Source organism: Oncorhynchus kisutch, linkage group LG13 (genome assembly GCF_002021735.2).
Source record: "Oncorhynchus kisutch isolate 150728-3 linkage group LG13, Okis_V2, whole genome shotgun sequence".
In the NCBI taxonomy this organism is placed as follows: Eukaryota; Metazoa; Chordata; class Actinopteri; order Salmoniformes; family Salmonidae; genus Oncorhynchus; species Oncorhynchus kisutch.
The window spans coordinates 42,435,786-42,449,179 of NC_034186.2; the positions used below are offsets into that span (position 1 = coordinate 42,435,786).

The 13,394-nt window shown below is 40.7% G+C and overlaps 1 protein-coding gene across 1 annotated transcript; it reads left to right on the plus strand.

Annotated features, from left to right (window-relative positions):
* The first annotated feature begins 2,102 nt into the window (after positions 1-2,102).
* Positions 2,103-6,102, plus strand: s1pr1 (sphingosine-1-phosphate receptor 1). The gene is made up of 2 exons (XM_031786310.1): positions 2,103-2,257; positions 3,321-6,102. Exon 2 carries the CDS (start codon positions 3,516-3,518, stop codon positions 4,632-4,634), a length of 1,119 nt encoding a protein of 372 aa, XP_031642170.1. The 5' UTR covers positions 2,103-2,257; positions 3,321-3,515; the 3' UTR covers positions 4,635-6,102.
* The last annotated feature ends 7,292 nt before the right edge of the window (positions 6,103-13,394 follow it).

A 13,394-nucleotide genomic window follows, 5' to 3' on the forward strand; every position in this document is an offset into this window, starting at 1 on the left:
AGTCATCTCTGTGTTCACTGCATCCATTAGAATATCTAAATTCATGTTAGTAAGCATACTAAATCAAATGCACTGTCACGCCTTGGTCTTAGTGTTTTGTGTTTTCGTTATATATTTGGTCAGGCCAGGGTGTGACAGGGGTTTATGTTGTTGTAATTCGTATTGGGGTTTGTAGTATTTGGGATCGCGGCTGATTAGGGGTGTTGTATAGGCTTGGCTGCGGTTCTCAATCAGCTGTCAGGTGATTCTCGTTGCCTCTGATTGGGAACCGTATTTAGGTAGCCTGAGTTTCACTTTGTATTTCGTGGGTAATTGTTCCTGTCTCTGTGTAGTTTCACCAGATAGGCTGTAATTAGGTTTCACGTTCCGTTTGTTGTTTTTGTATTTATCGTTATTTCATGTACCGTCACTTTTTTCATTAAAGACATGAGTAACCACCACGCTGCATTTCGGTCCGACTCTCTCTCAACAAACGAAGAACGCCGTTACATGCACCACATCTTCAATACAGATGTTTGTATTTTTTGGCAGGCTATTCTGTTCTTCCTATTGATTTGAATAAAATGTATTCACATTGTATCTATCTACTACTAACTCATAGCTTATTACTCTGCAATTACCATTCTACAATGGATTTTCTTAGTACATACATGATAATTCCAGCGGCTGAATGGCTGAGCTAGGCACTTTTGATTGACAGCAATTGACTCAGAAATGAGCCAAGGCCATTCCTCACTGCCAAAGGGTTTGCATTGTCCAAAGGAGCATTTAAGTTTACAAACAAAACAGACCTACTAAAGTGATGATGATCATGATCATGATGATTTTAGTTGGTTTAGGTTGTACCAGTTGCCTAGCATTTATGATTATTATTAGGACAAATATTCTCATTATTATCACTGTCTTTATTATTTAAAGATTGTAAATCTACAAATGATTTGAAATATTAATTGAAAAAACATTATTTTAAGGCACATATATTTGTGTTCTGCACCACATCAAGCGCTATGATGAAACTTGCTCCCATGTAGACTGCCACAGCAAAGGAAGACGCTGAATTACTTCTGCAGCAGAGAATACGTTTATTAGAGTTACCAGCCTCAGTCCAAATAAATGCTTCACAGAGTTCAAGTAACAGACACATCTCAACATCAACTGTTCAGAGGAGACTGTGTGAATCAGGGCTTCATGGTCGAATTGCTGCAAATAAATCCCTACTTAAAGGACACCAATAATAAGAAGAGACTTGCTTGGGACAAGAAACACGAGAAACTGACATTAGACTTGTGGAAATCTGTCCTTTGTTCTGATGAGTCCAAATGTGAGATTTTTGGTTTCAACCTCCGTGTCTTTGTGAGACACATAGTAGGTGAACGGATGATCTCCGCATGTGTGGTTCCCATCGTGAAGCATGGAGGAGGAGGTGTGATGCTATGGGGGTACTTTGCTGGTGACACTGCCAGTGATTTATTTAGAATTCCAGGCACACTTAACCAGCATGGCTACCACAGCATTCTGCAGCAATACGCCATCCCATTTGGTTTGCGCTTAGTCGGACTATCATTTGTTTTTCAACAGGACAATGACTCAACACACCTCCAGGCTGTATAAGGGCTATTTGGAGTGCTGCATCAGATGACCTGGCCACAATCACCAGACCTCAACCCATTTGAGATGGTTTGGGATGAGTTGGACAACAGAGTGAAGGAAAAGCAGCCAACAAGTGCTCAGCATATGTGGGAACTCCTTCAAGACTGTTGGAAAAGCATTCCAGGTGAAGCTGGTTGAGAGAATGCCAAGAGCGTGCAAAGCTGTCATCAAGGCAAAGGGTGGTTACTTTGAAGAATCTAAAATCTAAAATATATTTTAACACTTTTTTTGGTTAATACCTGATTCCGTCTGTGTTCTTTCATTGTTTTGATGTCTTCACTATTATTGTACAATGTAAAAAAAACAAGTACAAATAAAGAGAAACCTTTGAAAGAGTAGGTCAAATATCAACAATGGACTAATGAAACAAATACCAAATATAGTTTTTGGGTGGAGTCTTCCTTTTATAGGGAAGGGAGGGGGGGTATAAACTGACAAAAAGATTTGCTTTTACTCAGCCTCTCTTGCGCACGGTGCTCATTCCATGAAATCACGCAGCAAACACACAGAACTCAGCCGCTGGAAAATATAAAAAAGTTTCTGATTGGAGGATTTGTGCGAATATAGGTTGATACTTGGAATATTCTCATTGATGACCACTATGATGGTAAGGAAACATTTGCTTAATTTCTAGACTAGATTTTAATAATGTACATGGCCGAATTCGTTTTGGCGTCTGGTCATCAATAAGAATGCAAATCAAAGTTGTGCATTTAAGTTAATTTAATCTTAAAAACAGAAGGAATCGAAAAAAATACGTTTGAACAAAATAACGTGAGTTTCAAGCGCATTTCAAGTTCATGTTGAGAGATTCCGTTACATAGTTATTGCAATTTTTTTTCTGAAGTTTATGGATTTTTTTTAAACGTTGAAACAAAACATTGAATAAGTGCATAGCTTCCCAATGCGACCCCCCCCCCCCCCCCCCTTTTCCATCTTGTGGAATTCAGCATACAGTCCAGAATCAGTTACCATACTAAATATCATATCCACAAAGAATCGGCCAGGTTTACCGACTTTTCTGTTCGTTTGCTTTTATTTGATCACATATTTCTACAAGACAATGTACCCTAATTTACTATTGGACAAAATAATTGCCTCTGTCTCCCATTCCATTCTGTCTCCCATTCCATTCTGTCTCCCATTCCATTCTGTCTCCCATTCCATTCTGTCTCCCATTCCATTCTGTCTCCCATTCCATTCTGTCTCCCATTCCATTCTGTCTCCCATTCCATTCTGTCTCCCATTCCACTCTGTCTCCCATTCCATTCTGTCTCCCATTCCATTCTGTCTCCCATTCCATTCTGTCTCCCATTCCATTCTGTCTCCCATTCCATTCTGTCTCCCATTCCACTCTGTCTCCCATTCCATTCTGTCTCCCATTCCATTCTGTCTCCCATTCCATTCTGTCTCCCATTCCATTCTGTCTCCCATTCCATTCTGTCTCCCATTCCATTCTGTCTCCCATTCCATTCTGTCTCCCATTCCATTCTGTCTCCCATTCAAGGACTTTTGTTCTGTATTTGTATTTTATGCTGAATTAGTCTACTGAATCGTCAGTCCTCATTTCACATAAAAGTGAAGGAGTATTAAATAGTATTTTATTTTAAACGTTTTATTTTATTTTTTATGACTGTTCTAAATCGGTATTTTCCCTATTTTTTTTAAAGGTGTTTCATGATGGAGTCCAAGATCATACTCAGAACATCCTGTGGCAATAAGGATTATTTGATTTCGTGTCTGCAATGACAACCTATCAAGTGCTAAGGAATACCATTGCCAGCTGTGCCTTGGCCTGCCATCGCCCCTCAGTGGACTAAGTGGTGGACTACAGAATTTATAGGATTTAAATTAAAATCAGAGCCATGGGTGACTCAATGTATTCCGACTTAATAGCCAGACACTACAACTTCACAGGGAAGCTCCGGAAAGTGGAGCAGGATTCCAGACTCAAAGCGGACTCTGTGGTTTTCATCATTGTATGTTGCTTCATTATCCTTGAGAATGTCTTGGTCCTGCTTACCATTTGGAGGACCAAGAAGTTCCACAAACCCATGTACTACTTTATTGGGAACTTAGCCCTATCAGACTTGCTGGCTGGTGTGGTGTACACTGCCAACATCCTGCTGTCAGGTGCCAACACATACAAACTGACCCCCACACAGTGGTTCTTCCGGGAGGGGAGTATGTTTGTGGCCCTGGCAGCCTCAGTCTTCAGCCTGCTGGCCATCGCCATCGAGCGCCACCTCACCATGCTGAAGATGAAGTTGCACAACAATGGCAACACGTGCCGTGTCTTCATGCTCATCAGCACCGTGTGGCTGATTGCAGCCATCTTGGGCGGCCTGCCCATCATGGGCTGGAACTGCATCCAGAGCATGCCCAGCTGCTCCACCGTACTGCCGCTCTACCACAAGACCTACATCCTGTTCTGCACCACCGTCTTCAGTGTCATCCTCATGGCCATCGTGGTCCTGTACGCGCGCATATACGCCCTGGTGCGCACCCGCAGCCGCAAGCTGGTGTTCCGCAAGGTCTCCAACGGCCGCGGCGGGGGTAGCGCTAGCAGTAAGAGCTCGGAGAAGTCCATGGCCCTGCTGAAGACCGTGATCATCGTGCTGAGCTGTTTCATTGCCTGCTGGGCTCCACTCTTCATCCTCCTGTTGCTGGACGTGGCCTGCGACATCCGCATGTGTGCCATCCTGTACAAAGCCGAGTGGTTCCTGGCCCTGGCCGTGCTCAACTCGGCAATGAACCCCCTCATCTACACGCTCACCAGCAACGAGATGCGCCGCGCCTTCCTAAAAACGCTCATGTGCTGCAGTGTCTGTACCCGGCCCTCTGGCAAGTTCTCTCGGCCCATCATGGGTGCAGAGTTCAGCCGAAGCAAGTCGGACAACTCGTCCCACCCCAATAAGGACGAGCCAGAGTACTCGCCAAGGGAGACCGTCGTATCCTCTGGGAATATCACCTCCTCTTCTTAAAGGGCCTTGTGGACTGTTGTGAGAAAATTAGCTCCACTGCTTAGGGAACGTGGATGTGTGTATATATGTTTTTGCGCAGTGTGCAAGTGTGTGTGTGTGTGTGTGTGTACATTATGTATATATGTGTATAAGTAGAGTGTGAGTGTTTGTATGTGGTTTTGTTGCACCGTGGTTGTGTCTATGTACAGTGTGTAAGTTGCCTCTTTAGTCTCCATTTGTTTGATCATTTCTCGAAGGGTCTGTCTTTGATGCATGAGAAGAAACTCATCAGAAAAAAGGGCTAAACTGGAAGAAAGTGAATATCTCTGGCCATCCAGTAGCCCATGCTAGAGAGTAGAACTGAAAGAGTGTTACAGTTTGTGTCCTTCTCCCCCCCCCCCCCCCCCCCCCCCCCCCCCCCCCCCCCCCACACACGTTGAGGACGGCCAGCACTGAACTGAAGATTTTCATATTCAAAAGACAATGTCATGGGGAAGCACTTACATTACAGCACCCAACGTGTAAACCTGACTTCTCAGTATTGAGTTCAACCATGTTCTTTTTACAGATTGAGAAGAAGCCATTTTAGTCAAAGGTATTTTTTATGTATTGAGTGCAGCACTTGTTGTAAAAAGGCTCATTAAAAACCATCAACCAATTATAGGTGTTTACTGATTCTCTAAGGTGTTGATGGAAGTGTGACAATAGTTAGCAGCGTTAATTGTTCTTATTGAAACGTTTAAGAAATACAATTAATGAAGCTCTCGTGTTTCTTCGACTTAACTCTGAAGGCTAGTACAATGTAAATTCTACCCCTTGATTAAGAATGTGTTTTGTACTTGTAATTTGTTTTATTTCACTCTTATTCGATACAAGTTATCTTTGTAGCGATGCAATGTAGTTGCAATAATAATTTATATTCTGGTTGATGTGTGACAAAGGTCGTCTTTCTTTTTCCAGTTATGATTTCTTTTTACCTGCCTTAATAAAGGAAGATTCCTTTTAGATTTTGGAGATACTGTGGCTCCAGCCATTCAACATTTTGCATATTTGCCTGTTCCTCGGTTTCCACTCTCTTGTGAAAACCAGCATGCCCCAATATTAGGGAAGGACACGAGGTCGAAAAAAACCCACAAGAGATTGACATATAAGGATAAACTCAATAGCAGTCGTCCATTGTTGAAAGCACCGACCCCAATAATGACTTACATTTTTCATAAAGGAAGAAGTGAACATAGACCTTACTGTGGGCACACACATCATCAATAGCTCACTGGAATAGTTCGGTGAAACCGCCTATGGTTTGTTCAGTTAGTAAATATGTGTTATTTAGAACCGTAAAACACCCACGGACAAGTACAATAGCGCTTGTCAGTTGTCAATTAATCAGTTTGCCAAACTTCCATGTGACCCCAAGTCATATTTTGCACGTGTTTTTGTTGCAATGTTTTGGTTAGCTCTTAATAAATATTGGAAATAAAAAAGGTTATTGTTGTCTTCTCTTAATGCACACTGAGACCTGGTATGGTAAGCCCAGTACAGAATGTTGTGACATTAAAGCAAAATTATTGTTTGTTTTATTACCAAGGAAGTTGTCATTTTGTTACAGAAATAAGTTCTGCCACCTAAAGATGGGGGACAGTAGTGAGAATTGGATAAATATCTGTTAATAATAGGATAATCCTCTAAAGAAAGTAGTTTGGGGGACAGGTCCACCACCGAAGGAAACTTACCCAGCTGTTTCAGCAGAACAAGAGATGAGGACAGAGGGTTATCTCGTCCCCAGCCGGCTCTCTGTCAAACCGATAAACTGGCAAGCAATAACAAAAATGAAGTTGAACAAAAACGATCAAAACCAACACAAGGACCTCTGATGACATGTTCGATTTAGAATACCAGTATTGAATACTGTTGCTGTCTGGTGTTCCATTCAACATTTGTCCAGATATGTGGTGCTTAAGTAAAAAATACTTAAAAGTACTACTTAATTAAGTAGTTTTTTTGGGGTATCTGTACTTGACTATTTATATTTTTGACAACTTTTTCCTTCACTACACTCCCAAAGAAAATAATGTAGTTGTTACTTCATACATTTTCCCTGACACCTAAAAGTACTCGTTAAATTTTTAATGCTTAGCAGGATAGGAAAATGGTCCAATTCACGCACTTATCAAGAGAACATCCCTGGTCATCCCTGGTCATTCCTCTGATCTGGTGGACTCACTGAACACAAATGCTTAAATTATACATTTGTTGGAGTGGGCCCCTGGCTATATGTAAATTTAAAAAACAAGAAAATTGTGCAATCTGGCTTGCTTAATATAAGGAATTTGAAATTATTTATACTTTTACTTTTCATACTTAAGTATATTTTAGCAATTACCTTTACTTGTAAGTATATTTAAAACCAAATACTTTTAGACTTTTACTCAAGTAGTATTTTACTAGGTGACTTTCACTTTTACTTGAGTCATTTTCTATAAAGCTATCTTTACTTTTACTCAAGTATGACAATTGGGTACTTTTTCCATCACTGGTCTAGAAGCAGGGTTGAATGTTGCTCCTTCAATTTGATATAGTCTAACCTAGGCTATACTGTACCAAACAGGAAACATTTGATTAATTTTCCTGTTAAGAAATTAGCTTTTGCTCCAAAGTTCAACAATTAATATATTTTACACATACTCTGGGTCTTTGGAGTTGACCAGGAAACATGTATTGTTTCATCGTGCTGTAATAGAGAGTACTGTACCAGTCATGGGTACACTACTCTAAATCATAGCTGACCCCTCCCATGTAGGCTACTTCATTCTGAATACCAGCTTCTTCCCTCAGGTAGACTCTATCCAGCTCCCAGAGGGCAAGATGAACAGATTAAGCCCTCTCATTTCTTGGGGTAATCTTGGGGGCACACCTATTTCAACTTTAGTCTAAGACTATGGGTGGCACTCATGTCTAGTTCTGATTTACAATAATTAAGATACTTTAGCGCCCCCTATGGCTATCTGCTGGTATTGCTTCAGAAAGCAGATTCATTGACCGTTTTTGGGACCAAATGTTCATTTCTTTTTCTGTATATTTAATTCTGTATGTAACAGGTGTAACACATGACGAGATCCTCCCACTAGGCATACCACGTAATTTCAATGTGGACATTTCAATGACATTTCAACCTTTACTCACCCACTGAAAAATACAGCCAGAAGTTTGTTGAATTTCCAATGTTTTATCATTGTGCCTTCAACCATCTAAAAGCACAACCAAATTCCAATGGAAATGTTAGATTTTTGGTGTAGATGGTTGTGTTACTCATTTTAAGGGCGAATAAATACTGTTACATTACTTTAAGTTAGCCTTAACTTTAGGCTATTTACTGTATTACAAAAGTAATATTGAATCGGTTGATTACTCAACATTAACAGGAGACGTGAATCTAACATATACATTTTTAATTTGTAGAATTCAAGCCAGACTAAGGGCTCTATTCAATCTGTAAAGATTCTGTACACACATTTAAAGGTCATTTCCGATTGAGCCGACATATGCAGCGTTTACTGTAAATGCAGTCTCTGCTAAAGAGGAACATTGCCTTTAAATTTCAATCTCAATGTAAAGCTGAACTTCTGCAACCCAGATTGAATAAGAGCCCCAAGTCATTGTCACAGATGAAACTATACAAGCAGAAGATCTTCTTCAAATGTTGATATTTGATTGTGTTGACAAGAAAACACAATTCAATATCCAGTTTGTCTACACATTAATAATTGATATGTTGGACTCACATCTCCATCTCAACCCAAAATCTAAGTTGTCTATAAGCTGATGCTCATAGACTGCAATGACTGGAAGCAAAAGCCCATGAATGCTAGCAGATACCCATAGACTTCCAGTCATTGTGCTAACACCAGTTAGCATTGACTCAGGAAACTACCTCTAACTTCCTGCATACTGGACACAGAGTCATAAAAGAGGTATCCATGAGTTCATCTGACTCTGGGGAAGTAGGTAAAGGGCTTCATTGCCAAAATCCTGAAGTATCCCTTTAAAGAATAGTGCTATAACTAAAGTTTGATTTGATTTGATTCTTTATCTTAGATTTTTGGTTGAGATGGAGACGTAAATCCAACATATTAATGATTGACGAGTAGAATAAACAAAAGTTTCAAATCCTAGGCCTACAGTGCTTTCAGAAAATTTTCCCACCCCTTGACTTTTTCCACATTTTGTTGTGTTATAGCCTGAATTTAAAATGATGTTTTTAGACATGTTTACAAATAAATTTAAAAAATGAAAAGCTAAAATGTCTTGAGTTAATGGCAAACCTAAATAAGTTCAGGAGTAGAAATGTGCTTAATAAGTTTCATGGGCTCACATGAAACTTAGCAGTGTTTAGCATTATTTTTGAATGACTACCTCATCTCTGTCTCCACACATACAATACAATTATCTGTAAGGTCCCTCGGTGGAGCAGTGAATTTCAAACACAGATTAAACAACAAAGGCCAGGGAGGTTTTCCAATGCTTCACAAAGGGCACCTATTGGTAGATCGGTAAAAAAAACAGACATTGAATATCCCTTTGAGGATGGTGAAGTTATTAACCAAACTTTGGATGGTGTATCAATACACCCAGTCACAACAAAAATACAGACGTCCTCCCTAACTCAGTTGCCGGAGAATGAGGAAACCACACTTTCACTCACACACTTTCACCATGAGGCCACTGGTAAAACAGAGTTTAATGGCTGTGATAGAAAACTGATGATGGATCAACAACACTGTAGTTACTTCATAATACTAACCTAAATGACAGAGTGAAAAGAAGGAAGCCTGTACAGAATACAAATATTCCAAAACATGCATCCTGTTTGCAACAAGGTACTAAAGTAAAATTGCAAAATAATGTGGCAAAGAAATGAATTTTATGTCCTGAATACAAAACATTGTGTTGGATTTTCCCCAAACATAAGACCTCACTGAGTACAACTCTTCATATTTTTAAGCATGGTGGTGGCTGCATCGTGTTATGGGTATGCTTGTCATCGGCACGGAGTAGGGAGTTTTTTTTTAACATAAAAACAAACAGAATAGAGCTAAGCACAGGCAAAATCCTAGAAGAAAATCTGGTTCAGTCTGCTATCCAACAGACATTGGGAGACAAATTCACCTTTCAACAGGACAATAACCTAAAACACAAGGCCAAATATACACTGGAGTTTCTTACCAAGATGACATTGAATGTTCCTGACTGGCCTAGTTACAGTTTTTACTTCAATCGGCTTGACAAACTATGACTAGAATTGAAAATGTTTGGGGCCTCCCGGTTGGCGCAGTGGTTAAGGGCGCTGTACTGCAGCGCCAGCTGTGCTACCAGAGACTCTGGGTTCGCGCCGAGGCTCTGTCGTAACAGGCCACAACCGGTATAGCGTCGTCCGGGTTAGGGAGGGCTTGGCCGGTAGGGATATCCGTGTCACATCGCGCACCAGTGACTCCTGTGTCGGGCCGGGCGCAGTGCGCACTAACCAAGGTTGCCAGGTGCACGGTGTTTCCTCCGACACATTGGTGCAGCTGGCTTCCGGGTTGGATGCGCGCTGTGTTAAGAAGCAGTGCGGCTTGGTTGGGTTGTGTATCGGAGGACACATGACTTTCAACCTTCATCTCTCCTGAGCTCGTACGGGAGTTGGAGCGATGAGCCAAGATAGTAGCTACTAACAATTGGATTCCATGAAATTGGGGAGAAAAGGGGGGTTAAATCCCCCCACCCCAAAAAAATATTTGAAAATGTTTGTCTAGCAATGATCAACAACCAACAGAGCTTGAAGAATTGAAGGATAATGGGAAAATATTGTACAATCCAGGTGTGCTGCCAAAAGTTATTTGAACATGTTTTGACTTTTTATGTAAATTAGATATTTCTGAATAAACTTTTCAATACATTTTCACTTTGTCATTGGCTGTAGATGGGTGGGAGAAAACATATATTTAATTGATTTTAAATTCAGGCTGTAACACAACAAAATGTGGAAGTCTGAGGACAAAGTGAGGGAAATGATCTCAGAGAAATTGAAGATGGACCCACAGGAAGATTGAGGTGGAGTGCGCCCACAGGACTGGAAAACCAACTACCGGCCCAGGTGATAGGCCCAGGACGATACTCGTCATGTTCCTGAGGTTCAAGGACAAGGTAGCTGTTCTGGAAAGAGCCAAAACACGAGAGGAACATATATCTTCCTCAACGAGAACTATCCTGAAGCTGTGCACCAGAAGAGGAAAGAACTGATCCCAGCCATGAATGCTGCCAGAGCTCGTGGGGACATTGCTTACATCCGCTAAGACAGACTCATTGTCCACCCTCCTTCCCAGAAGCCTGGAGGGGATGAGAGAGCCAAGCCTATGGGTTTGTTGCTTCAACCCTGCAAAACACACACACCAATTGATTAATGGACTGCTGAATGTAGATTTTTTTCTCTTGCTTTTTTTATATTGTTTATCTCCGATAAGCTACCCAGGAAAGGGCTGAAACTAGCCCATATTAATATGTGTAGCCTTAGAAATAAGGTTCATGAAATCAATACCTTACTAACATCAGATAACATTCATAATATTAGCCCTTTCAGAGACTCGCCTAGATAATTCATTTGATGATACAGCACTAGCAATACAAGGATTTAACTATAGAAGATACAGAAATGCTTATGGGGGAGGTGTTGCTGTATATATTCCGAGCCAAATCCCTGTAATGGGACCAATCCTCAGTCATTTGTTTCAAGTGTATTAGTCTATAAATACATCTCTTTGCCAAAATTCGTCATCTCTCCCATGTCTTATTAGACTAGTATGTTTATTTCTTGCCTACATTTTACTCCCTCCTCTATGCTTAATATAACACACATACATTAATTATTAATTTTGGTTTCCTATCCTGACGTGAAGTTTGTTCTATAGAAAGTATTTGACTCTGATGTGTGCCACAAAAAGTATTTGACTCTAGTGACAAAATTAAGGAAATTAGAAGGGGGGGGGTTTCAGCAAGGCCATTTCCTTGCCTGCTGAAATCCCCCCACCCACCCCCCCCTTCTATCTTGGGACTGCAAGGCCTGGTACACTTCCAAATCATTTTGGTAGCACATGTTGACCAGTAGTGTGTGCCACAGAAAGTATTTGACTCCAGCCACAAAATTAAGGGAATTAGAAGGGGAGGAGAATTAATGGCATGGCAAGAAAGTGGCCTTGCCGAAATCCTCCTGTTTTATCCGGTGTCCTTTGTGAATTTAAGTATGCTCCCTCTAATTCTCTCTCTCCTTTTCTCTTTCTATCTCTCTCTCTTTTTATCTCTCTCTTTCTCTCTGAGGACCTGAGCCTAGGACCATGCCTCAGGACTACCTGGCCTGATCACTCCTTGCTGTCCCCAGTCCACCTGGTCGTGCTGCTGCTCCAATTTCAGCTGTTCTGCCAGCAGCTATGAAACCCTGACCTGTTCACCAGACGTGCTACCTTGTCCCGGACCTGCTGTTTTAGACTCTCTCTCTACCACAACTGCTCTCTCCAACTCTGAGTGATCGGCTATGAAAAGCCAACTGACATTAACTCCTGAGGTGCTGACCTGTTGCACCCTCTACAACCACTGTGATTATTATAATGCTGGTCATCTATGACCTTTTGAACATCTTGGCCATGTACTGTTATAATCTCCACCCGGCACAGCCAGAAGAGGACTGGCCACCCCTCAGAGCCTGGTTCATCTCTAGGTTTCTTCCTAGGTTCCGGCCTTTCTAGGGAGTTTTTCCTAGCCACCGTGCTTCTACATCTGCATTGCTTGCTGTTTGGGGTTTTAAGCTGGGTTTCTGTACAGCACTTTGTGACATCGGCTGATGTAAAAAAAAGGGCTTTATAAATACATTTGATTGATTGATTATCATGTCACCAGAATAAAACCCTCAAAATGTATTGGAAATGCATCAAGCTCATCACCTTGCACTTTCACCACCCAGTGAAGTTCATCATAATTTATTTCATCTGTAGCCTAATAAACTGCATGATTGCCTGACAAGTCGTATTGGGAAGATCACACACTCATAACGCCAAATTTACTTCGATATGATTGTTATATCAGTATATGCTCACAAAAGCATTTCCACCAACATATCTTTAATAATTAATTTTACCAACACAAAAAGATCCCACCATGTCTAGCCTACTTTGTTTTGTTGACATTTGAAAAGTTTACTGAAACATTTTCTGTTTCCATCAGGACATTCCATGTACTTTACTTGCAAAAAAAGGTTGAATGGAAACCTGGTTAGTGAGACAGAAGCGTATACTATACTAAATTAAAATAATTATTTGAACGAAAATGTGCAGAAAGTGTGGTTTCAATTTTTTTTTTACATCTAAATAGTGTGCCACCACTGGCATTCGACCCCATACCTCACGTGATCAAATGCAACTGACTTCATTGTAGCGATGGGCATTCCGGCTCTTTTCAGTGAGCTGTTTGGCTCAGCTCACCAAAAAGAGCCAGCTCTTTTGGCTCCCAAATGGCACTTTTAAAAAAAAAGGTTTTGGGATTTTTTCTAGTCAAACAGTTTGCAATAGTTTGACTATGATTGGTGTTAAAACAATTCAAATTAAATTATTGAATGAAATCATATTCTATCTTAACCCAAATGTATTTAAAAATGCATTGGTTTGTTATGAAAAAGAATGCTATTAAACATTTGCATTTAAAGCATAACTTTTTAATGTATATGAACAAAGTGCATATAAATCTAACCATTCAAAA

Coding starts and splice junctions, on each gene's coding strand:
- s1pr1 (XM_031786310.1), top strand. CDS start 3,516: ATGGGTGACTCAATGTATTCCGACTTAATAGCCAGACACTACAACTTC.